General features: G+C 38.7%; 3 protein-coding genes across 10 annotated transcripts in view; all 3 read right to left on the bottom strand.

Annotated features, from left to right (window-relative positions):
- The window catches only part of LOC113067284 (protocadherin alpha-C2-like), a 114392-nt gene extending 94005 nt beyond the window's left edge, over nucleotides 1-20387 (bottom strand). For 2 of the 8 annotated variants that reach the window (XM_026239659.1, XM_026239668.1), the window contains exon 1: nucleotides 4189-6741. In XM_026239659.1, the coding sequence (XP_026095444.1) occupies nucleotides 4189-6552 (2364 nt within the window). In that variant the 5' untranslated portion in view covers nucleotides 6553-6741. Of the gene's footprint in view, nucleotides 1-1124; nucleotides 3642-4188; nucleotides 6742-7854; nucleotides 10413-11935; nucleotides 14456-14789; nucleotides 17405-17773 lie in introns of those variants that run through there. The other 6 variants (XM_026239663.1, XM_026239670.1, XM_026239667.1 and 3 more) reach the window with 6 other exon arrangements.
- Nucleotides 20388-20739: 352 nt separating this feature from the next.
- On the bottom strand, nucleotides 20740-23523 carry LOC113067281 (protocadherin gamma-A11-like). Its single transcript, XM_026239635.1, has one exon. It carries the CDS (start codon nucleotides 23113-23115, stop codon nucleotides 20740-20742), a length of 2376 nt encoding a protein of 791 aa, XP_026095420.1. The 5' UTR covers nucleotides 23116-23523.
- Nucleotides 23524-24174: 651 nt separating this feature from the next.
- On the bottom strand, nucleotides 24175-26729 carry LOC113066495 (protocadherin alpha-3-like). The gene has a single exon (XM_026238363.1). It carries the CDS (start codon nucleotides 26554-26556, stop codon nucleotides 24175-24177), a length of 2382 nt encoding a protein of 793 aa, XP_026094148.1. The 5' UTR covers nucleotides 26557-26729.
- Nucleotides 26730-26789: the final 60 nt, after the last annotated feature.

The raw sequence follows: 26789 nt of genomic DNA, 5'->3' as shown, positions 1-26789 counted from the left end.
TAACAGGTAGTAGCTGGATCATCTGTCACTCAATCATGTGAACTAAAATCGTATTATCAAACATTCTAAATTCTATTTCTAATTCACATTCTAAAGCCATCAAAGTATATTGTCAAAACTTGATGCGTAATTCTCAGCAAGGACTACTGTTTGACACCCTTCTTTTACTAAAGGTTATAGTTCTAAGATTGTATAAAAAATGATGTCTTTTTTTAATAAATGTAAGACTTAACATTGATATGTGGGGAAAAAAGACGACCACATATAAAAATGTATACATAAAATGAGACAGACATACAGACAGACAGATAGATAGATCAAAATTCACCTCAAAATATCTCATTAATCTTAAAATAAGGTGTCATTTGTTAACATTAGTTAATGTATAAAGGAACATCAACTAACAATGTTCAATACATTTGTAACAGTATTTATTAATCGTTGCTACTGTTAATGACAATACAGTTATTCATTGATATTTCATGTTAGTTCACAGTGCATAAACTAATGTTAATAAATACAACTTTTGATTTGAATAATGTAGTTGTAAATATTGAAATTAACATGAACTAAGATCAATAAATGATGTAGAAGTATTGTTCATGCTTAGTTCATGTTAACTGATACAGTTAATTACTGTTAACTAATTAACCTTATTGCGAATTGTTACCCAAAAAGCATTGGTCATTATTCTCACATGCTAAATATAATTTTAGCAAATGTAATGCATTACAAGAGTATGCAAGAAAAGACATACTACACTGGCATTTGCACAACTAGCTACTGCATGTTTAGTAAAGCAACACAATGGTTTTCATGTAACTCCCACAATCTAAGAAGGAGATCTACTCTTCACCACAATAGTAACCACAAAATGCAAACAAAAGAAACTCTTCTAACATTTAACGTTAGCAAGTATGTCCTTCACTTAGTAACATTTCAATATAAACTTTTCCAATACCATTCAATGTATATGTTGAGATCCATAAATCCACTGTCCAGCTCCAGTAATGCATGTCTATGTATTTGATGCAACTCTTTCACCACAATCTATATCTAAAAAGTAATGGTCATAAAAATACTTAAACAAATTAAAATATATATCAAACCTTAACATTTCTTACCTCTCCAGAATCTCTCCTCCTGCGATCTGGTATCACCAGAGTGTTCCTATTACTGCCTGGTGCTATAGTAGAGCCGATACTCATTCTGGGTCCAACTAACATGTACCGTTTGTCTCCAGATCTGTACTGGATGCTGTGACACAATGTTCCGTCATAATTTGGTTCCTGTAAATACTTGGATGAATAGTCTGTCGATTTAGAGCACTGCATTACAATCAACACGATGATGCTGATGACAAAAAGCACTGAAACCGAGCCCAAAGTGATGATCAAATAAAATGTCACGTTGTTTTCCTCCTCGTCTTTTACTGCATTTTTAACATCAGAAGCTGCAAAAGCCTCTTTGGGCTCCACAACTTTGACAATCACAGTCGCTGTTGCTGAGAGTGAAACGTTCCCATTGTCTTTGACCAGAATGATCAGTTTATGCTGGGCCTCGTCTGTTTCTGTGAATGAGCGAAGGGTCCTTATCTGTCCTGTATAGCGGTCCAAACTAAAGAGACTGTGGTCACTAACTTCCAGCAGTGAAAATAATAACCAGCCGTTGTATCCTATATCTGCGTCATAGGCTCTGACTTTAGTCACCAAATGACCTGCGTTCACATTACGGGGAATCTCTTCCACACCCTCAGCAGAACCGTTAGCGCTGACTGGATACAAGATCACTGGAACATTGTCGTTCTGATCCAGAATAAACACGTTCACTGTCACATTACTGCTCAGAGACGGAGTTCCAGAGTCTGTTGCAACAATTTGGAACTGGAAAGTTTTAACAGTTTCAAAATCAAAGCTCTTAAGTGCATAAATGTCTCCATTTTCAGGGTTAATATTAATGAAAGATGTATATTTGTTTTCTACACCATCTCTCCATATTTGATAACTGACTACGCCATTTTCACTTGTGTCTTTGTCAGAGGCAGACACAGAAAATAAAGATTTGCCTGGAGCATTATTCTCGATCACATAAAATGCATAAGGGGAAAAAGAGAACTGTGGACTATTGTCATTAACATCTGATACCTGGACAGTTATAGATTTAACAGAAGACAGTGGTGGCTGACCAGCATCTTTGGCTTCTAATGTGATGTCATAGCGAGAAGTTGTCTCTCTGTCAAGAGATGAAGTTGTCACTAATGAGTATGTATTTTCTTGTGATGACGGCATTAGTTTGAAAGGCATATCCTCGGGTATTGAACAGGTGACTCTCCCATTTATTCCAGAATCTAAATCAGAGACACTTATTAAAGCCACCGTTGTGCCAGGTTTAGAGTCTTCAGGAATGGCACTTGAGAATGATGTCACTTCTATCTGAGGGGGATTATCATTTATATCAGAAATTTTTATAGTTATAATTTTATCTGTTGTTAGAGGAACAATTCCTTTGTCTGATGCTTGAATGTCAATCTGATATTTATCTTTTATCTCAAAATCCAAAAGACCTGTCACAATAATTTCTCCAGTGATTGGATTGACACCAAAAAGTTTACGCAACTTGTAATTAACATTGTGCCCTAATGAATAAACTACTTCCCCGTTCTGACCTTCGTCCAAATCAGTTGCATTCACCCTTAAAACTACTGTGCCTACAGGTGCGTTTTCATTCAGCATAACAGTGTAAGCATCTTTAGTGAACACAGGAGCATTGTCGTTTATATCTAGCACATCTATCACAATATCCATAGTTCCAGACTTTGGGGGTCTGCCTCCATCTAAAGCAGTCAACTGCAGTTTCATACTTTTTGTAATCTCTCGGTCGAGCGGCTTTTGTAAGATCAACACGGGAGCTTTACCGTCTTCATCACGATCTATAATTTCAATACGAAAATAATCGGTGTGGCTCAGTTTATAAATCTGAACTGAATTACTGCCACTGTCTGGATCCCGAGCTGCTTGAAGCTGGAATCGCGCACCAGGAAGCACCGTTTCACTTATTTCTAAATGTTTTTCCTGCTCTGGGAATCTCGGACCGTGGTCATTCACGTCTATTACATCAACAGTGACGTAATGAATCTCGAGAGGATTTTCTAATGCGATTTTTAGATTTATTAAACACGGGGTGCTTCTTTCGCACACCTCCTCTCTATCTAATTTACCGTTCACATACAAGACACCGTCATTCTGATTTAGACTGAACATTGACTCGCCTGAAGTCGAGACGATACGAAATCCCCTCTCCTTTAGTGTTCTGTGATCAATACCCAAATCCTTTGCAACATTTCCCACAGCAGCTCCGTCATTTTGCTCTTCAGAAATCGAGTAGCGTATTTGCGCCAAAACCGCTCTGCCAAAAATAAGCGATACAACCATGATGATTTTCACCTGCCGCCCAAGGCACTGATCATGTCTTTGTCCCATTTTTGCAACGTATCGGTTCCACAGCAGTTTCACATCAATTATCCAAATATCATTGCAAAAATCGCATGACAGATTCCCTAATCCTCGAAAGATTTTACTAAGAAAAACAAAGGACAAAGGCACCGAGCAAGCCACGCCGCAGATGAAATAGAGAACATATACAAATCTAAATGTCGACGAAAAAAACAGGGAGGTACTCTGACGTTCTGAATCTCACTTGGGTGCCTCACTATACGTTCACACTGACACCTCGCGCTCTTTCCTTGCATTGCTATTAATTCAATAGCGAATTCATAATGAAATTAACTAATAATTTTTACGTTTTAAAAGCTCGTCTGATAGATCTTAAATACACACAGAAATAGAAAAAAGAGAGAATTTTGTAGGAAAGAAAGCTGCATCATATATTCAGCACCAAGGACAGCGACTAGCTTGTTCAGCGGTTCAGCCATTAGGACACAGCAAAACAAACAATCTAAGACAGAATTCACATGCATGTGTAGTTATAAAAAGAAAAATATTATATATATATATATATATATATATATATATATATATATATATATATATATATATATATATATATATATGTGTGTGTGTGTGTGTGTGTGTGTGTGTGTGTGTGTGTGTGTGTGTGTGTGTGTGTGTGCGTGCGTGTGTTTGCAATAAAAGTACAAAGCTGGCAATACCCCTCTTGACCTTTTCTTACCTCTCCAGAATCTCTCCTCCTTCGATCTGGTATCACTAGAGTATTTCCATTACTGCCAGGGACTAAAGTAGAGCCGATACTCATTCTGGGTCCAACTAACATGTACCGTTTGTCTCCAGATCTGTACTGGATGCTGTGACACAGAGTCCCGTCGTAATTTGGTTCCTGTAAATACTTGGACGAATAGTCTGTCGATTTAGAGCATTGCATTACAACCAATACGATGATGCTGATGACAAAAAGCACTGAAACCGAGCCCAAAGTGATGATCAAATAAAATGTCACGTTGTTTTCCTCCTCGTCTTTTACTGCGGTCTTCACATCAGAAACTGCAAAAGCCTCTTTGGGCTCCACAACTTTGACAATCACAGTCGCTGTTGCTGAGAGTGAAACGTTCCCATTGTCTTTGACCAGAATGATCAGTTTATGCTGGACCTCGTCTGTTTCTGTGAATGAGCGAAGGGTCCTTATCTGTCCTGTATAGCGGTCCAAACTAAAGAGACTGTGGTCACTAACTTCCAGCAGTGAAAATAATAACCAGCCGTTGTATCCTATATCTGCGTCATAGGCTCTGACTTTAGTCACCAAATGACCTGCGTTCACATTACGGGGAATCTCTTCCACACCCTCAGCAGAACCGTTAGCGCTGACTGGATACAAGATCACTGGAACATTGTCGTTCTGATCCAGAATAAACACATTCACTGTCACGTTACTGCTCAGAGACGGAGATCCAGAGTCTGTAGCGATAACATGGAACTGGAAGGTTTTAACAGTTTCAAAATCAAAACTCTTAAGCGCATAAATCTCCCCATTCTCAGAATTAATATTAATGAAAGACGTATATTTATTTTCCTCGCTACTTTCTCTCCATATTTGATAGCTAACTATAGCATTTTCATTAGAGTCTTTGTCAGTAGCAGACACAGAAAATAAAGATTTGCCTGGAACATTATTTTCCATCACATAAAACGCATATGGGGAAAATGAGAATTCTGGAATATTGTCATTTACATCTGATATCAGAGTTGTTATAGTTTTAATAGTAGACAGCGATGGTTGTCCCGCATCTTTTGCAACTAATGTTATGTCATATTGAAATGTCGATTCTCTGTCAAGTAATCCAGAGGTAACTAAAGAATAAATATTATCGTGTGATGACGGCATTAGTTTAAAAGGTATATCATCAGATATTGAACAAGAGATTTTTCCATTGAGCCCAGAGTCTAAATCGGTGACGCTGATCAAAGCCACTGTAGTACCAGGTCTGGAATCCTCTGGAATGGAGCTTGAAAATGATGTGACCTCTATTTCCGGTGCATTATCATTTACATCGACGACTTTTATGATTACACTTTTATCCGTCGCATGAGGAACAATTCCTTTGTCAGATGCTTGTATGTCAATCTCGTATTTATCCTTCATCTCAAAATCCAAACGATCGGTCAAAATTATTTCCCCAGTGATTGAATTTACTTTAAAAAATCTGCGTAAATTATTATTGACATTATTTCCCAATGCATAAACGACCTCTCCATTTTGACCCTCGTCCAAATCAGTGGCATTAACCTGTACAATTGTTGTGCCCACAGGTGCGTTTTCATTTAATGTAACCGTGTAAGCTTCTTTCGTAAAAACAGGTACATTATCGTTTATATCCTGTACATCAACAAATATTTCTATTGAGCCAGACTTAGGAGGTCTCCCCCCATCAAAAACAGTTAATACTAATTTTATGTTTTTCGTTTCTTCTCTGTCAAGTGGCTTGTGTAAAATCAGAATAGGAATTTTACCATCTTCTTCTCGATCTTTAATTTCAAGTCGGAAGTGGTCGTTGTGACTGAGTTTGTAGGTCTGAACCGAATTGCTTCCACTGTCTGGATCTCGCGCTGCCTGTAGCGGATATCGCGCGCCTGGCAGAGCAGATTCCCCAATTTCCAGCCGCTTTTCATTCTCGGGAAACTGTGGACTGTGATCGTTTACATCTAATATCTCTACAATGACATAGTGGATTTCTAATGGGCTTTCTAAAGCGATTTTCAGATTGATTAAACACGGGGTGCTTCTCTCACACACCTCCTCTCTATCTATTTTACCGTTCACATACAAGACGCCATCATTCTGATTTAAACTGAACATTGACTCGCCTGAGGTCGAAACGATGCGAAATCCCCTCTCCTTTAGTGTTCTGGGATCAATACCTAAATCCTTGGCGATATTTCCCACAGCAGCTCCGTCCTTCTGCTCCTCCAAGATCGTGTACCGTGTTTGTCCCCAAACTGCTCTCCCAAACAACAGCGATACAGCAATGAAAGCGAGTTTTGCATTCAGCTCCAGCTGATGAGAGCATCTTCTTTGTTCCATTTTTCCTATTTTACAGAAATCCCTTCCAACGCAATTTCAAGATCAATCTATAAATATTTGTTGTATAGCTCCATCGTTGCTCACGTTATGCTGAAAACAATTCAGACAATAGAAAGACGCTGTTCTCAATCCTGACAAATCTTACAGAACCGGTGCTGAAAATGAGAAAACACACGAATAAACTGAGAAGGCGGAACAAAAACCCATGAGCAGCCATTTGACGTCACGAGTCTTTCTCTAGGTTTACACTGACATCTCGCGACCTAAAGCGTTAGTTGCATTGCAACGTCCAAAAATATTTTCCGGCTGTCAAATGCATGTAGTTTTATCAGTGGACTTAAAAAAAATCCACACACATTGTGATTTAAGACTTTTAAAAGACAAGCTTTTACATTGTTTTAAATTATATTAAATATTAATACAAAAAAAAAAAAAAAAACATGTCTGGACGTACTATTTGTGGACCGTTCACAAACCAACATTTAACTAAATAGGACAACACTCAGAGGGTGCGGGCATCAAATTCAGCAAAAAGAAAAAAAAAAAAACCCTTCTGTTACAATGCAAAACTCTAATTAAATCATGTCCAGCTGAATTTGGAGGATACCAAAAAACAAATAAATAAAAAAGCATTGAAACTACAGTCCACCCAAACACAGAGCCTCCATCACAAAGGCCAGAACTACCGATAGTTGATTCAATAGAGAAGTCATTTTGTTTTGCAATTGACTTTACAATGAAAAACATGTCCAGCTGAACCACAGGAGAAAACCAGATGAAAAAAGAAAAGAAAAAAGGGGAGAAAAAAAGAAAACAGCAACATTGGATAGAAGCATCAGCTTAAAGCAACTGAAAAGTATTTCCGTCACTAAACAGAGAATATAAAAATGCTGGAATACTTGACCACAGGATTAAACCTAAACTCAATCAAGTCCTGACCATTTACAGAAAAAGTGAGTACAACATCGCCATAGAGATGGACAGGCACGGACAGACCTGACAAACTAAAGACTGCACTGCACACTAACAATGAAGTGGAAACAGAATTGCACTGTATCAGCAGGCCCCAATCTCACATATATATTAAGCATCTTTCTTCATTGGCTGTATGTTTCTTTATTTAATATTGATGTGCTTTCGTAATGTGAATCCTAAATCTAATAAATCTGGACCTGAGAAAAAGGTTGACACTAAGAATGTTTCTTTTAAATACAGCCTGAACAAGTTCAGTACCACGGACAGCAGCCAGTTTCTACGTTAAAATTGTTTCCTAAAAGAAAGATGCATAAGCCATTTTCTTACCTCTCCAGAATCTCTCCTCCTTCGATCTGGTATCACTAGAGTATTTCCATTACTGCCCGGGACTAAAGTAGAGCCGATACTCATTCTGGGTCCAACTAACATGTACCGTTTGTCTCCAGATCTGTACTGGATGCTGTGACACAGAGTCCCGTCGTAATTTGGTTCCTGTAAATACTTGGACGAATAGTCTGTCGATTTAGAGCACTGCATTACAACCAATACGATGATGCTGATGACAAAAAGCACTGAAACCGAGCCCAAAGTGATGATCAAATAAAATGTTGCGTTGTTTTCCTCCTCGTCTTTTACTACGTTTTTCACATCAGAAGCCGCAAAAGCCTCTTTGGGCTCCACAACTTTGACAATCACAGTCGCTGTTGCTGAGAGTGAAACGTTCCCATTGTCTTTGACCAGAATGATCAGTTTATGCTGGGCCTCGTCTGTTTCTGTGAATGAGCGAAGGGTCCTTATCTGTCCTGTATAGCGGTCCAAACTAAAGAGACTGTGGTCACTAACTTCCTGCAGTGAAAATAATAACCAGCCGTTGTATCCTATATCTGCGTCATAGGCTCTGACTTTAGTCACCAAATGACCTGCGTTCACATTACGGGGAATCTCTTCCACACCCTCAGCAGAACCGTTAGCGCTGACTGGATACAAGATCACTGGAACATTGTCGTTCTGATCCAGAATAAACACGTTCACTGTCACATTACTGCTCAGAGACGGAGATCCAGAGTCAGTAGCAATAACGTGGAACTTGAAGGTTTTAACAGTTTCAAAATCAAAGCTCTTAAGGGCATAAATCTCCCCATTCTCAGAATTAACATTAATGAAAGACGTATATTTATTTTCCTCGTTACTTTCTCTCCATATTTGATAGCTAACTATAGCATTTTCATTAGAGTCTTTGTCAGTAGCAGACACAGAAAATAAAAATTTGCCTGGAACATTATTTTCCATCACATAAAACGCATATGGGGAAAATGAGAATTCTGGAATATTGTCATTTACATCTGATATCAGAGTTGTTATAGTTTTAATAGTAGACAGCGATGGTTGTCCCGCATCTTTTGCAACTAATGTTATGTCATATTGAAATGTCGATTCTCTGTCAAGTAATCCAGAGGTAACTAAAGAATAAATATTATCGTGTGATGACGGCATTAGTTTAAAAGGTATATCATCAGATATTGAACAAGAGATTTTTCCATTGAGCCCAGAGTCTAAATCGGTGACGCTGATCAAAGCCACTGTAGTACCAGGTCTGGAATCCTCTGGAATGGAGCTTGAAAATGATGTGACCTCTATTTCCGGTGCATTATCATTTACATCGACGACTTTTATGATTACACTTTTATCCGTCGCAAGAGGAACAGTTCCTTTGTCAGATGCCTGAATGTCAATTTCATATATATCTTTGACCTCAAAATCTAAAACACCTTTCACAATGATTTCTCCTGTGACTGGATTAAGTTGAAAAAGTTCACGCAAGTTATGATTAACATTATTTCCTAAAGCGTAAACTACCTCTCCATTTTGACCCTCGTCCAAATCAGTGGCATTAACCTGTACAATTGTTGTGCCCACAGGTGCGTTTTCATTCAATACAACAGTGTAAGCCTCTTTCGTAAAAACAGGCGCATTATCGTTTATATCAAGCACATCAATCAATATTTTTATTGAGCCAGACTTAGGAGGTCTCCCCCCATCAAAAACAGTTAATACTAATTTTATGTTTTTCGTTTCTTCTCTGTCAAGTGGCTTGTGTAAAATCAGAATAGGAATTTTACCATCTTCTCGATCTTTAATTTCAAGTCGGAAGTGGTCGTTGTGACTGAGTTTGTAGGTCTGAACCGAATTGCTTCCACTGTCTGGATCTCGCGCTGCCTGTAGCGGATATCGCGCGCCTGGCAAAGCAGATTCCCAAATTTCCAGACGCTTTTCATTCTCGGGAAACTGTGGACTGTGATCGTTTACATCTAATATCTCTACAATGACATAGTGGATTTCTAATGGGCTTTCTAAAGCGATTTTCAGATTGATTAAACACGGGGTGCTTCTCTCACACACCTCCTCTCTATCTGTTTTACCGTTCACATACAAGACGCCATCATTCTGATTTAAACTGAACATTGACTCGCCTGAGGTCGAAACGATGCGAAATCCCCTCTCCTTTAGTGTTCTGGGATCAATACCTAAATCCTTCGCGATATTTCCCACAGCAGCTCCGTCCTTCTGCTCCTCCAAGATCGTGTACCGTGTTTGTCCCCAAACTGCTCTCCCAAACAACAGCGATACAGCAATGAAAGCGAGTTTTGCATTCAGCTCCAGCTGATGAGAGCATATTCTTTGTTCCATTTTTCCTATTTTACAAAAATCCCTTCCAACGCAATTTCAAGATCAATCTATAAATATTTGTTGTATAGCTCCATCGTTGCTCACGTTATGCTGAAAACAATCCAGACAATAGAAAGACGCTGTACTCAATCCTGACAAATCTTACAGAACCGGTGCTGAAAATGAGAAAACACACGAATAAACTGAGAAGGCGGAACAAAAACCCATGAGCAGCCATTTGACGTCACGAGTCTTTCTCTAGGTTTACACTGACATCTCGCGACCTAAAGCGTTAGTTGCATTGCAACGTCCAAAAATATTTTATTTCTGTCAAATGCATGTAGTTTTATCAGTGGACTTAAAAACCATCAACACAAATTGTGATTAAGCTATGTTTAAATACTCAACATTCTCCCATAAGACAGAACTTATGAATGTTTTTATTAAAACAAGTGAGTGGGTGAGTGCTTGAATTAAAGTGAAAGAGAGAGGGAATCAAAAAATATAATGCTTGGAACAAGATCATAAATATGCATACATACGTTTGAATAAACATCAGCAACAAACTTATGCAAGGCTGTAAACAAAGATTTTTATTATTAAAAATAATCTTAATTTATATGTCAAACAGATTCTGGCTAAAAATATTTCAACCCATTACAAGAATCATTACACTCTGTTGACGTGTGATTTGGGGTCCATTCATAATCCAACAGTTTGCTAAATAGGACAAACACTGCAGGCATCAAATTCAGCCAAAATGAAATTGTATTGCAATTCAAATCTCTAAATAATGGCGGCAGACCTGAAAAAGTAGGATACTAACTAATAATTAAAAAAGCCTAGAAATCACAATCCCCCCAGACAGTAATGATGTACAGAACCTCCATCACAAAGCCCAGAGATACAAACAGCTGATCCCAGAGTAAGGTCCTTTTGTTTTACAGTTGACTTCACAATGAAAAACATGACCAAACCAACAAAATTAAAATAAATAAATAAATAATAATAATAATAACATGCATATACCTGTATTTATTTCAATCCACATTGGACAGAAGCAGCTTAAAGTAAACTGAAAATTTTTCTGTCCCTAAACAGAGAATATAAAATTATCGGAGTACCTGACTACAGGACCAATCCTAGACTAAAACAAGTCCCAAGCATATACAGACCAAGTGAATACAATCTCGCCATATAGATGAACAGGCACAGACAGAACTGGCAAATGAAAGACTGCACTGCACACTAAATGAAATGGAAACATAATTGCACTTTATTAACATGACTAAATTATACATATTAGTAAAAAAAATTTCATTACTTCACAGCCCACCACAATAAATTTCATCAGACCCAAGAAAAGATCCCATCAGAGATGCTCAAACCTAGCTGCAAGTTATGAAAGGCCTGTTATGACAAAGAACAACAGTACAACGATTGTGCAAAATTCATAAAAGGAAACAGAATAACAAAATTCTCTATTCCTACTTATTTTATTAGTACTTTCTTTTTTTTCATTTACTCATAAATTGGCTATATGTTTATTAATATCCATGTGCTTTTGTAATGTAAATCCTAAGCTTAAACAATTAATAAAGTCTGAATCTAAGATAGACAGACACTAATAGTGTTCCACTGGAAAAACAGCCTGAACAGGTTCAGTACCACAGAGAGCAGGTGACTTCTGCATTGATTGTTCCCTACAATGAATACACAGATGCATAAATAATTTGCTTACCTCTCCAGAATCTCTCCTCCTGTGATCTGGTATGACTAGAGTATTTCCATTACTGCCAGGGACTAAAGTAGAGCCGATACTCATTCTGGGTCCAACTAACATGTACCGTTTGTCTCCAGATCTGTACTGGATGCTGTGACACAGAGTCCCGTCGTAATTTGTGTCCTGTAAATACTTGGATGAATAGTCTGTCGATTTAGAGCACTGCATTACAGTCAACACGATGATGCTGATGACAAAAAGAACTGAAACCGAGCCCAAAGTGATGATCAAATAAAATGTCACATTGTTTTCCTCCTCGTCTTTAACTTTGTTTTTAAAATCAGAAACTGCAAAAGCCTCTTTGGGCTCCACAACTTTGACAATCACAGTCGCTGTTGCTGAGAGTGAAACGTTCCCATTGTCTTTGACCAGAATGATCAGTTTATGCTGGGCCTCGTCTGTTTCTGTGAATGAGCGAAGGGTCCTTATCTGTCCTGTATAGCGATCCAAACTAAAGAGACTGTGGTCACTAACTTCCTGCAGTGAAAATAATAACCAGCCGTTGTATCCTATATCTGCATCATAGGCTCTGACTTTAGTCACCAAATGACCTGCGTTCACATTACGGTGAATCTCTTCCACACCCTCAGCAGAACCGTTAGCGCTGACTGGATACAAGATCACTGGAACATTGTCGTTCTGATCCAGAATAAACACGTTCACTGTCACGTTACTGCCCAGAGACGGAGTTCCAGAGTCTGAAGCAACAACGTGGAACTGAAATGTTTTAACTGCTTCGAAATCAAAACTTTTAAGCGAATGAATAACTCCTGTTTCTGAATTTATGTTCAAGAATGGCCTTATGTCATTCTGTGTCCCTCCACTTCTATTTATCTGATATGATATCAATGCATTTTCATTTACATCTTTATCAAATGCTCTCACAGAGAATATTGAGGCTCCAGGAGCATTATTTTCATATATGTAAAGCTCAAGGATACTATTCGAAAATTCAGGCGGGTTGTCATTCACATCTGCTACTTGAATGCTTAAAGTTTTGATGGATGATAAGGGCAGCTGACCTAGATCAGCTGCTCTAATTGTAATGTCATAATGGGGCACAAGTTCACGATCCAAATGTCCTTTTGTCACCAGCGAATACATATTATCTTGAAAAGATGCTTTCAACTCGAAAGTAGCATTCTCTGAGAGACTACATATAACTTTACCATTTACACCAGAGTCTTTATCTGAGACACTAATCAACGCAATAACTGTTCCAGGTTTAGAGTCTTCAGCAACAACATTAGATAATGAAGTCAGCTCAATTTCAGGCTGATTATCGTTTATATCTTGTATTTTTATAATAACTAGACCTTGGGCAGACAAAGGAGGCTGACCTTTATCTGAAGCCTGAACATCCAGTTTATATACATCTGTGTCCTCAAAGTCTATCTCACCTTTAACCTTAATTTCGCCTGTAATGTGATCCAACTGAAATATGTCATAAACTTTGCGCTTTAAAGTTTTACCAAGCGAATACTCAATTTCACCGTTTGTGCCCTCGTCGCTATCAGATGCCTTTATTGTAATCAAAGTCGTTCCAGTTGGGGAATTTTCCTGTAAACTGACATAGTATGTGTTTTGACTGAACACGGGACGATTATCATTACTGTCCAATACTGTAACGGTAATGTTAAGGGTACCTGAATTTGGAGGGTTTCCACCATCGAGGGCTTTCAAAATTAGCAAGTGTTCTGCTTTACGTTCGCGATCGAGTGGTTTTTTCAACACTAAAAAGGGGATTTTTTCCTCATCGCTGTTTCTGATGTCAATCTCGAAATTTTCATCCTGACTCAATTTATACAAACGAACCGAATAAGGTGAGGCATCCTGGTCTCGTGCTGCGTGCAACTGGAAGCTCGTTCCTATAGGGGTGTGTTCTGCAATCTCGAAATGTTGTTGATGTTCTGTAAAACTAGGATGGTTGTCATTTATGTCTGTCACTTCAACTGCAACATAGTGAATTTCTAAAGGATTTTCGACCGCAGTTTTTAGATTTAATACACATGCACCGTTTCCGTCACAAAGCTCTTCTCTGTCTATGCTTTTCTGAATATACAATTCGCCATTGTTTTGATTTACTTGAAAAAACGCGTCTTTAGAACCAGAGACGATACGGAACCGTCTGTCCACCAAAGTACTCACGTCGAGTCCCAGATCCTTAGCAATATTACCCACAACAGATCCCTCTTTCATTTCCTCTGGAACAGTGTATCTTATCTGAGCTGAAACCTGCGGCCCGATGCAGAGAAAAAAAGAGAAACACAAAGCCATCCACCAGTTCTCCCATCTGCGTCTCTGTTCGTCCATCGTTAATAATTCCTTTAAAATTGGTGTTCAGTTGAAATGGTCTTTTCCCAGATGCAACAATCTTGATTAAACAGCGTCGATAAAAATATAGAATATTTATATTTCCGCTTCTCACGATGTACTCGACAGCTGCTGTCACAGTTTTACTGAACGGAACAGCCATGCGCACCACATGTAGATAGGCAGGGCCAAAGCTCTACGCCATATCCTTATGTAACACTGACACCACATGGTACAAAAGGAGTAGTAAGTCTAAATTCTCACGTGTAAAAAAAATAAAATAAATAAATAAATAAAAATATAAAAAACCTAGGAAACGAATGTATTGTTACCCCGGAAGAGTGAAACATTTCAGAACCATGGACAGCGAAAATTCATTACAGCGTTCAAAGCTTAATTCCCAAGCACAAATATCAAACATAAAATATGAAAACATAAAACATCATTGAAGACACTAAACCTGAGAAAATGTTGTTTAATATAATTTGCATACTCCTACCTCTCCAGAATCTCTCCTCCTGTGATCTGGTATCACTAGAGTATTTCCATTACTGCCCGGGACTATAGTAGAGCCGATACTCATTCTGGGTCCAACTAACATGTACCGTTTGTCTCCAGATCTGTACTGGATGCTGTGACACAGAGTCCCGTCGTAATTTGTATCCTGTAAATATTTGGAAGCATGGTCTGTCGATTTATAGCATTGCATTACAATCAACACGATGATGCTGATGACAAAAAGCACAGAAACCGAGCCCAAAGTGATGATCAAATAAAATGTCACGTTGTTTTCCTCCTCCTCTTTTACTGCGTTCTTCACATCAGAAGCTGCAAAAGCCTCTTTGGGTTCCACAACTTTGACAATCACAGTCGCTGTTGCTGAGAGTGAAACGTTCCCATTGTCTTTGACCAGAATGATCAGTTTATGCTGGGCCTCGTCTGTTTCTGTGAATGAGCGAAGGGTCCTTATCTGTCCTGTATAGCGATCCAAACTAAAGAGACTGTGGTCACTAACTTCCTGCAGTGAAAATAATAACCAGCCGTTGTATCCTATATCTGCGTCATAGGCTCTGACTTTAGTCACCAAATGACCTGCGTTCACATTACGGGGAATCTCTTCCACACCCTCAGCAGAACCGTTAGCGCTGACTGGATACAAGATCACTGGAACATTGTCGTTCTGATCCAGAATAAACACGTTCACTGTCACGTTACTGCTCAGAGATGGAGTTCCAGAATCCGTGGCGAGAACATGGAAGTGGGAAGTCTTTAGTGTTTCAAAGTCAAAGCTTTTCAGCGAATAAACAACCCCAGTGGCGGAATTTATATTTAAAAAAGATGACAAATCATTCGGTGTTCCATCACCTCTAATTATATGATACGATATCATGGCATTTTCAGCAGTGTCTCTATCAAAGGCGCTTACAGAAATGATAGACGAACCGGCTGCATTATTTTCCATTATATAGAGGTCTAAAGGATTTATTACAAATTCTGGCGAATTATCATTCACATCAGAAATCTGAACGCTGAGAGTGGTCGATGCAGTCAACGACGGCTGTCCTAAATCTGAGGCTGTCATTGTAATTTCGTACTGTGAACTCGTTTCTCTATCTAACCGATCTTTTGTCACTAAAGAGTACATATTGTCTTTTAAAGAAGGCTTAAGCTCAAAGGGAATATTTTTGTTTAACTGACAAATTACTTTACCATTGATCCCTGCATCTTTATCAGTCACACTGATGAGAGAAATGACCGTTCCAGGTTTAGAATCTTCAGGGATGTTCTTATAAAGTGACGTAATCTCAATATCTGGCCAGTTGTCATTCACATCGATAATCTTAATAACAACTCTACAGTTTGCAGACATCGATGGATGTCCCTTATCCGATGCCTGAATATCTAGTTTATAAACTTCTGAATCTTCAAAATCAACTTTTCCCTTTACACGTATTTCACCTGTGACCTGATGGAGATCAAAAACCTCATGCACTTTGCTATTTAATGCTGCAAAACTGTATTCAATTTCACTGTTTGGTCCCTCATCCATATCAGTTGCATTTACTCGAATTACCACCGTGCCAACAGCAGAATTCTCTTGTAATGTTACAGAATATGTATCTCGACTAAATACAGGGCGATTATCATTTGTATCAAGAATCGTAATAGTAATGTTAAGAATGCCAGATTTCGGAGGATTTCCTCCGTCAACTGCTGTTAAAAGTAACTTGTATGTAGTTGTAATCTCCCTATCAACAGCCTTCTTCAGGACTAAAAACGGTACCTTATCCTCATCACTCTCTCTAACTCGAATTTCAAAATGATCATTAGGACTTAACTTATAGGTCCGGACCGAATTCGTTCCAGAATCTGGATCAACGGCCGCCTGTAACTGATAATCGGCACCAGGCAGTGTATTTTCAGAAATTCTTAGGCGCTGTTCTTTTTCAGGAAAACTAGGATAATGATCGTTTATATCTGATATTTCTACCTCCACATAATGTATCTCGAGAGGATTTTCAATAACGGTTTTTAAATTTACCATGCAAACACCGCTGCCAGCACACAAAGACTCTCTGTCGATTTTCTTATGGACATACAAAACGCCATTTTCCTGATTTATCTGAAACAGCTCCTCCTTAGATCCAGAAACGATTCGAAAATGCCTGTCCACCAAGCTACTTACTTCAAGACCCAAATCCTTAGCAATATTTCCCAAAGCTGTTCCTTCTTTCACTTCTTCTGTAATTGAATATCTTATCTGAGCTAAAATCTGCTGGCCAAATCCAACAATTGAAAAAATACAAAAAGCAATCCAGTACCCCCATCTGCTCCTTTGTCCTCCGGCTTCCATCACGTGCGATTAGACGATTAGCAAACAGTTTCTCTAGGATCAATTGTATATATCCTCGAATATTAGAGGCCGCAGAAGAATATTCTTAGCAAATACATGAGAAAATAACTAAATGAACTCGGTCTTTTTAGGTACCGTCAGCGCAGCGTATTGTTCATGCATGCCGAGCCTTTCCAGTGTGTGTGAAAAAAAAAATGTAAATACAGCTCTATTTACGTCATCGTCAGGGGCAGCACTCAATATTCTGGACAAATGCTGGAGCAACACCGCCACCAAGTGGTTTAAAACACTTGAAAACCGCTTAAAATTCACCACCATGAGTATTTAACACACACACACACACAAACAATAAACGTAATCATAAATGAAGTATATTTAAGTTTAGATCCATTCAGTATTTTTGTCAACTTACATTGGTGTTTTAAAATGTTTTCAAGACAAAAAATTAAATAAAAAATGTAAGCACAATGAAGCATATTCTGAAGGATTTGCATATCATTTCAGCACCAACGCAACGGACAGCTCCCTGCGAGAATCAAAATGTAAAAGAATACTATTTTGCAACTATAACGTACTACAATTCCAAAACAACACGCTGATTGTAATTCGAATTAATCGGGCATTCTTACCTCTCCAGAATCTCTCCTTCTGCGATCTGGTATGACTAGAGTATTTCCATTACTGCCCGGGACTATAGTAGAGCCGATACTCATTCTGGGTCCAACTAACATGTACCGTTTGTCTCCAGATCTGTACTGGATGCTGTGACACAGAGTCCCGTCGTAATTTGGTTCCTGTAAATACTTGGACGAATAGTCTGTCGATTTAGAGCACTGCATTACAATCAACACGATGATGCTGATGACAAAAAGCACTGAAACCGAGCCCAAAGTGATGATTAAATAAAATGTCACGTTGTTTTCCTCCTCGTCTTTTACTGTGTTTTTCACATCAGAAACTGCAAAAGCCTCTTTGGGCTCCACAACTTTGACAATCACAGTCGCTGTTGCTGAGAGTGAAACGTTCCCATTGTCTTTGACCAGAATGATCAGTTTATGCTGGGCCTCGTCTGTTTCTGTGAATGAGCGAAGGGTCCTTATCTGTCCTGTATAGCGATCCAAACTAAAGAGACTGTGGTCACTAACTTCCTGCAGTGAAAATAATAACCAGCCGTTGTATCCTATATCTGCGTCATAGGCTCTGACTTTAGTCACCAAATGACCTGCGTTCACATTACGGGGAATCTCTTCCACACCCTCAGCAGAACCGTTAGCGCTGACTGGATACAAGATCACTGGAACATTGTCGTTCTGATCCAGAATAAACACGTTCACTGTCACGTTACTGCTCAGAGATGGAGTTCCAGAATCCGTGGCGAGAACATGGAAGTGGGAAGTCTTTAGTGTTTCAAAGTCAAAGCTTTTCAGCGAATAAACAACCCCAGTGGCGGAATTTATATTTAAAAAAGATGACAAATCATTCGGTGTTCCATCACCTCTAATTATATGATACGATATCATGGCATTTTCAGCAGTGTCTCTATCAAAGGCGCTTACAGAAATGATAGACGAACCGGCTGCATTATTTTCCATTATATAGAGGTCTAAAGGATTTATTACAAATTCTGGCGAATTATCATTCACATCAGAAATCTGAACGCTGAGAGTGGTCGATGCAGTCAACGACGGCTGTCCTAAATCTGAGGCTGTCATTGTAATTTCGTACTGTGAACTCGTTTCTCTATCTAACCGATCTTTTGTCACTAAAGAGTACATATTGTCTTTTAAAGAAGGCTTAAGCTCAAAGGGAATATTTTTGTTTAACTGACAAATTACTTTACCATTGATCCCTGCATCTTTATCAGTCACACTGATGAGAGAAATGACCGTTCCAGGTTTAGAATCTTCAGGGATGTTCTTATAAAGTGACGTAATCTCAATATCTGGCCAGTTGTCATTCACATCGATAATCTTAATAACAACTCTACAGTTTGCAGACATCGATGGATGTCCCTTATCCGATGCCTGAATATCTAGTTTATAAACTTCTGAATCTTCAAAATCAACTTTTCCCTTTACACGTATTTCACCTGTGACCTGATGGAGATCAAAAACCTCATGCACTTTGCTATTTAATGCTGCAAAACTGTATTCAATTTCACTGTTTGGTCCCTCATCCATATCAGTTGCATTTACTCGAATTACCACCGTGCCAACAGCAGAATTCTCTTGTAATGTTACAGAATATGTATCTCGACTAAATACAGGGCGATTATCATTTGTATCAAGAATCGTAATAGTAATGTTAAGAATGCCAGATTTCGGAGGATTTCCTCCGTCAACTGCTGTTAAAAGTAACTTGTATGTAGTTGTAATCTCCCTATCAACAGCCTTCTTCAGGACTAAAAACGGTACCTTATCCTCATCACTCTCTCTAACTCGAATTTCAAAATGATCATTAGGACTTAACTTATAGGTCCGGACCGAATTCGTTCCAGAATCTGGATCAACGGCCGCCTGTAACTGATAATCGGCACCAGGCAGTGTATTTTCAGAAATTCTTAGGCGCTGTTCTTTTTCAGGAAAACTAGGATAATGATCGTTTATATCTGATATTTCTACCTCCACATAATGTATCTCGAGAGGATTTTCAATAACGGTTTTTAAATTTACCATGCAAACACCGCTGCCAGCACACAAAGACTCTCTGTCGATTTTCTTATGGACATACAAAACGCCATTTTCCTGATTTATCTGAAACAGCTCCTCCTTAGATCCAGAAACGATTCGAAAATGCCTGTCCACCAAGCTACTTACTTCAAGACCCAAATCCTTAGCAATATTTCCCAAAGCTGTTCCTTCTTTCACTTCTTCTGTAATTGAATATCTTATCTGAGCTAAAATCTGCTGGCCAAATCCAACAATTGAAAAAATACAAAAAGCAATCCAGTACCCCCATCTGCTCCTTTGTCCTCCGGCTTCCATCACGTGCGATTAGACGATTAGCAAACAGTTTCTCTAGGATCAATTGTATATATCCTCGAATATTAGAGGCCGCAGAAGAATATTCTTAGCAAATACATGAGAAAATAACTAAATGAACTCGGTCTTTTTAGGTACCGTCAGCGCAGCGTATTGTTCATGCATGCCGAGCCTTTCCAGTGTGTGTGAAAAAAAAAATGTAAATACAGCTCTATTTACGTCATCGTCAGGGGCAGCACTCAATATTCTGGACAAATGCTGGAGCAACACCGCCACCAAGTGGTTTAAAACACTTGAAAACCGCTTAAAATTCACCACCATGAGTATTTAACACACACACACACACAAACAATAAACGTAATCATAAATGAAGTATATTTAAGTTTAGATCCATTCAGTATTTTTGTCAACTTACATTGGTGTTTTAAAATGTTTTCAAGACAAAAAATTAAATAAAAAATGTAAGCACAATGAAGCATATTCTGAAGGATTTGCATATCATTTCAGCACCAACGCAACGGACAGCTCCCTGCGAGAATCAAAATGTAAAAGAATACTATTTTGCAACTATAACGTACTACAATTCCAAAACAACACGCTGATTGTAATTCGAATTAATCGGGCATTCTTACCTCTCCAGAATCTCTCCTTCTGCGATCTGGTATGACTAGAGTATTTCCATTACTGCCCGGGACTATAGTAGAGCCGATACTCATTCTGGGTCCAACTAACATGTACCGTTTGTCTCCAGATCTGTACTGGATGCTGTGACACAGAGTCCCGTCGTAATTTGGTTCCTGTAAATACTTGGACGAATAGTCTGTCGATTTAGAGCACTGCATTACAATCAACACGATGATGCTGATGACAAAAAGCACTGAAACCGAGCCCAAAGTGATGATTAAATAAAATGTCACGTTGTTTTCCTCCTCGTCTTTTACTGTGTTTTTCACATCAGAAACTGCAAAAGCCTCTTTGGGCTCCACAACTTTGACAATCACAGTCGCTGTTGCTGAGAGTGAAACGTTCCCATTGTCTTTGACCAGAATGAGCAGTTTATGCTGGGCCTCGTCTGTTTCTGTGAATGAGCGAAGGGTCCTTATCTGTCCTGTATAGCGATCCAAACTAAAGAGACTGTGGTCACTAACTTCCAGCAGTGAAAATAATAACCAGCCGTTGTATCCTATATCTGCGTCATAGGCTCTGACTTTAGTCACCAAATGACCTGCGTTCACATTACGGGGAATCTCTTCCACACCCTCAGCAGAACCGTTAGCGCTTACTGGATACAAGATCACTGGAACATTGTCGTTCTGATCCAGAATAAACACGTTCACTGTCACGTTACTGCTCAGAGACGGAGTTCCAGAGTCTGTTGCAAGTATGTGGAACTGAAACTTTTTAAATAATTCAAAGTCAAAACTTCTGAGAGCACTTATCACGCCTGTTTCAGAATTGATATTAAGGAATGAAGTCATGTCGTTTTGTGTCTGGTCGCCTCCTATAATATGATACGTAATATGAGCATTTTCATTTTTGTCTTCGTCAGTGGCGCTAACAGAAAATATGGACTGTCCAGGTGGGTTATTTTCAAACATGTACATCTCAAGAAGGCTGTGGGGGAATTGTGGTGTATTATCGTTGACGTCGGACACCTCTATACTCAGAGATTTTGAAGCTGAAAGAGCTGGGTTTCCTAAATCAGTAGCTGTTACTGTGATGTCATAATGGGATGCAACCTCCCTATCCAAACTCTCTTTGGTCACTAGAGAATACATATTCTGCTGAACATATGGTTTCAGCTCAAACGGTACATTCTTTGACAAGCTGCAAACAACTTTACCATTAATTCCTGAATCTTTGTCTGTTATGCTAATAAGAGAAATGACTGTGCCTGGCTTTGAGTCTTCAGAAACAATATTAGATAGCGACGTTATTTCAATCTCAGGTTCATTATCATTGACATCAATAATCTTAATAACAACTCTGCAGTCTGTATCCATTGGAGGGCGTCCCTTATCAGATGCCATGATGTTCAGTCTAAAAATTTCATTTTGTTCAAAATCAATTTTGCCTTTGACACGTATTTCACCTGTTACCTTGTCCAGATCAAAAATATCATGTACTTCTCGCTGCACGTTTCTACTGTAAGTATATTCAACTTCTCCATTAACGCCCTCATCAGGGTCAGTTGCATTAACAAATGTTACAGTAAAACCGGGAGAGGCGTTTTCTTTTAAAGAAATAGTGTATGTGTCTCTGTTGCATACTGGGCGGTTGTCGTTAACATCGAGGACCGACACAGTTATATTTAAAGAGCCTGATTTAGGTGGATTTCCACCATCGATGGCAGTAAATGTTAATATGTGTTTCTCTTGACTTTCCCTGTCTAACGGTTTTTGTAAAAGTAGAAAAGGACTTTTATCTCCGTCTTCACTCTCTCTCACCTCTATCTCAAAATGATCATTTTGTCCGAGGCGATAGGACCTAACAGAATTAACGCCAACATCCAAATCTCTTGCGGTTGGAAGACCAAAGCGAGTGCCCTTTAAAGTGTTTTCCGCTATTTTAATCTGTAAGTCTTTTTCTGGGAAAGATGGGAAGTGATCATTCACATCTGTTATTTCAACCTCGACGTAGTGGACTTCGAGTGGATTTTCAACTGCAATCTTTAAGTTTAGCAAACATGCGCCATTGCCATCACAAATCTCCTCTCGGTCGATTTTCTTGTGAACGTATAAGATGCCATTGTTCTGATTTACCTGGAAAAAGCTGTCCTTAGATCCAGAAACAATACGGAATCGTCTGTGCTCTAACGAACTGATATCAAGACCGAGATCTTTAGCAATATTTCCCACGTGTGATCCCTCTTTCACCTCCTCCGGAATAGAATATCTGATCTGTGCCGAAACATGCTGTTCACAATGCATCATCAAACACAAAGCAATCCAGCTGTATCCCCATCTGCGCCTTTGTCCATCCTTACCCATGGCGAGCAATTAAAACAAAAAATATTCAAGAACTAGACATCTATTATCCGTGGTTATTATCAACAGGATAAACCGTGTAGTAAAAGAAATCAGGAAATTATGTCTTAAATCGCATCGTCAGCCCACCGTATAAGCACTATAATTTTTCTCGGCTCACAGTGGCTTCTGAAATGTACAGAACAGTGCAGCACTGCGCATGTCACCATCTAGGCAGGACGTAATCTCTCCATTACATCATAGAGCAATACTGACACCGAGCGGTATGCTGTTAATTTCAAACAACTAATATCTTAAATAATATTAATAATTCTGGAGGATTTAGCAACTCTGTACCATCTTCTGTCGAACCTATAACAAAAGTCACTTAATGTGAAAATCCCATTATACAATTAAATGGCAACATAGCTGAAAAAGAAAATAGCAGTTCAGTCGAATCATGGACATAAATACATTTACAATATTTAGAAAGCAAAGACAAAAATGCATGATTGCATCTAAAAAAAAAAAAAAAAACATCAAGAAATTATGGGTTTTATGATTGCATATTTTCAGTCATTTTTTTTTTTTACCATTGAGAGTGTTATTTTTTTTCTTAATTAAGAAATGCAAGATATATATATATATATCTTATCTGAGCTGAAATTTCCAATCCAAATCCAATAATTAAAAAAATAAATTAAAAAAAGCAATCCAGTACCCCCATCTACTCCTTTGTCCTCCGGCTTCCATCACGTGCGATTAGCAAACAGTTTAATAATAATAATAATAATAATAAGAAGAAGAAGAAGAAGAAGAAGAAGAAGAAGAAGAAGAAGAAGAAGCAATGCTATTATTATTATTATTATTATTATTATTATTATTATTATTATAACAATAATTAAACAAATGAATAAAAATGTCAGAGGCAGTGAACAACTGCCTGCACGCTTAGGATATGCACGATCAGACGATAAAATCTGTCAAACAAAGTATTTAAAAAGTTTTTGTGCTATAGATCATTACTATAGAGGCATAACGCATATAACGTATACAAATATTAAAGCAAAACAGTAGCTGTAATTAGTATGAACCTGCTATTCTTACCTCTCCAGAATCTCTCCTCCTTCGATCTGGTATCACTAGAGTATTTCCATTACTGCCCGGGACTAAAGTAGAGCCGATACTCATTCTGGGTCCAACTAACATGTACCGTTTGTCTCCAGATCTGTACTGGATGCTGTGACACAGAGTCCCGTCGTAATTTGGTTCCTGCACATACTTCGACGAATAGTCTTTCGATTTAGAGCACTGCATTACAATCAACACGATGATGCTGATGACAAACAGCACTGAAACTGAGCCCAAAGTGATGATTAAATAAAATGTCACGTTGTTTTCCTCCTCGTCGTTTACTGTGTTTTTCACATCAGAAGCTGCAAAAGCCTCTTTGGGCTCCACAACTTTGACAATCACAGTCGCTGTTGCTGAGAGTGAAACGTTACCATTGTCTTTGACCAGAATGATCAGTTTATGCTGGGCTTCGTCTGTTTCTGTGAATGAGCGAAGGGTCCTTATCTGTCCTGTATAGCGGTCCAAACTAAAGAGACTGTGGTCACTAACTTCCAGCAGTGAAAATAATAACCAGCCGTTGTATCCTATATCTGCGTCATATGCTCTGACTTTAGTCACCAAATGACCTGCGTTCACATTACGGGGAATCTCTTCCACACCCTCAGCAGAACCGTTAGCGCTGACTGGATACAAGATCACTGGAACATTGTCGTTCTGATCCAGAATAAACACGTTCACTGTCACGTTACTGCTCAGAGATGGAGTTCCAGAATCCGTAGCGAGAACATGGAAGTGGGAAGTCTTTAGTGTTTCAAAGTCAAAGCTTTTCAGCGAATAAACAACACCAGTGGCGGAATTTATATTTAAAAAAGATGACAAATCATTCGGTGTTCCATCACCTCTAATTATATGATACGATATCATGGCATTTTCAGCAGTGTCTCTATCAAAGGCGCTTACAGAAATGATAGACGAACCGGCTGCATTATTTTCCATTATATAGAGGTCTAAAGGATTTATTGCAAATTCCGGAGCGTTATCATTAACATCAGAAATCTGAACGGTTATAGTGGCCGATGCAGTCAACGACGGCTGTCCTAAATCTGAGGCTGTCATTGTAATTTCGTACTGTGAACTCGTTTCTCTATCTAACCGATCTTTTGTCACCAAAGAGTACATATTGTCTTTGAAAGAAGGCTTAAGTTCAAAGGGAATATGTCTGATTAACTGACAAATCACTTTACCATTGATCCCTGCATCTTTATCAGTCACACTGATGAGAGAAATGACCGTTCCAGGTTTAGAATCTTCAGGGATGTTCTTATAAAGTGACGTAATCTCAATATCTGGCCAGTTGTCATTCACATCGATAATCTTAATAACAACTCTACAGTTTGCAGACATAGGTGGATATCCCTTATCCGATGCCTGAATATCTAGTTTATAAACTTCTGCAGCTTCAAAATCAACTTTTCTCTTTACACGTATTTCACCTGTGACCTGATCGAGTTCAAAAAATTCATTCACGTCGCTATTTAACGTGGCAAAACTGTATTCAATATCGCTGTTTGTGCCCTCATCCATATCAGTTGCATTTACACGGATAACCACAGTGCCAGTAATACAGTTCTCCTTTAATGTAACAGAATATGTATCTCGGCTAAAAACAGGATGATTATCATTTATATCTAGAATAGTAATAGTAATGTTAAGAATGCCAGATTTCGGAGGATTCCCTCCGTCAACTGCTGTTAAAAGTAACTTGTATGTAGTTGTAATCTCCCTATCAACAGCCTTCTTCAGGACTAAAAATGGTACCTTATCCTCATCACTCTCTCTCAGTCGAATTTCAAAATGATCATTAGGACTTAACTTATAGGTCCGGACCGAATTCGTTCCAGAATCTGGATCAACGGCTGCCTGTAACTGATAAGTAGCACCAGGCAGTGTATTTTCATAAATTCTCAGGCGCTGCTCTTTTTCAGGAAAACTAGGAGAATGATCGTTTATATCTGATATTTCTACCTCCACATAATGTATCTCGAGAGGATTTTCAATAACGGTTTTTAAATTTACCATGCAAACACCGCTGCCAGCACACAAAGACTCTCTGTCGATTTTCTTATGGACGTACAAAACGCCATTTTCCTGATTTATCTGAAACAGCTCCTCCTTAGATCCAGAAACGATTCGAAAATGCCTGTCCACCAAGCTACTTACTTCAAGACCCAAATCCTTAGCAATATTTCCCAAAGCTGTTCCTTCTTTCACTTCTTCTGGAATTGAATATCTTATCTGAGCTGAAACTCGCTGTCCAAATGCAAGAATAAAAGAAATACAAATAGCAATCCAGCAGTACTCCCATCTGCGTCTTTGTCCTCCGGCATCCATCACGAGCGATTTAGCAAACAGTTTCTCTAGGATCAGTTGTAAATATCCTCGAGTATTAAAGGTCGTAGTTGGATGTTTATGGCAAGCACAACCATGAGAAAATGAGCAAATATGAAATCAGTCTTTAAGTACCGGCAGTACGGCATATGTATCCGGAGCCTTTCCGGTGTGTGTAAAAAAAAAAAAAAAAAAAAAAAAGGCCTATTTGTGTCATCATCAGGGGCAGGACTCAA

This window comes from Carassius auratus, chromosome 50, assembly GCF_003368295.1.
Source record: "Carassius auratus strain Wakin chromosome 50, ASM336829v1, whole genome shotgun sequence".
Classification (NCBI taxonomy): Eukaryota; Metazoa; Chordata; class Actinopteri; order Cypriniformes; family Cyprinidae; genus Carassius; species Carassius auratus.
The sequence above is the reverse complement of the archived record's forward strand: the minus strand, read 5'-3'. Positions and strand labels throughout refer to the sequence as shown.

Excerpts from the sequence above, each read along its gene's own strand:
- LOC113067281 (XM_026239635.1), bottom strand. The coding sequence starts at position 23,115 with ATGGGTAAGGATGGACAAAGGCGCAGATGGGGATACAGCTGGATTGCT.
- LOC113066495 (XM_026238363.1), bottom strand. The coding sequence starts at position 26,556 with ATGGATGCCGGAGGACAAAGACGCAGATGGGAGTACTGCTGGATTGCT.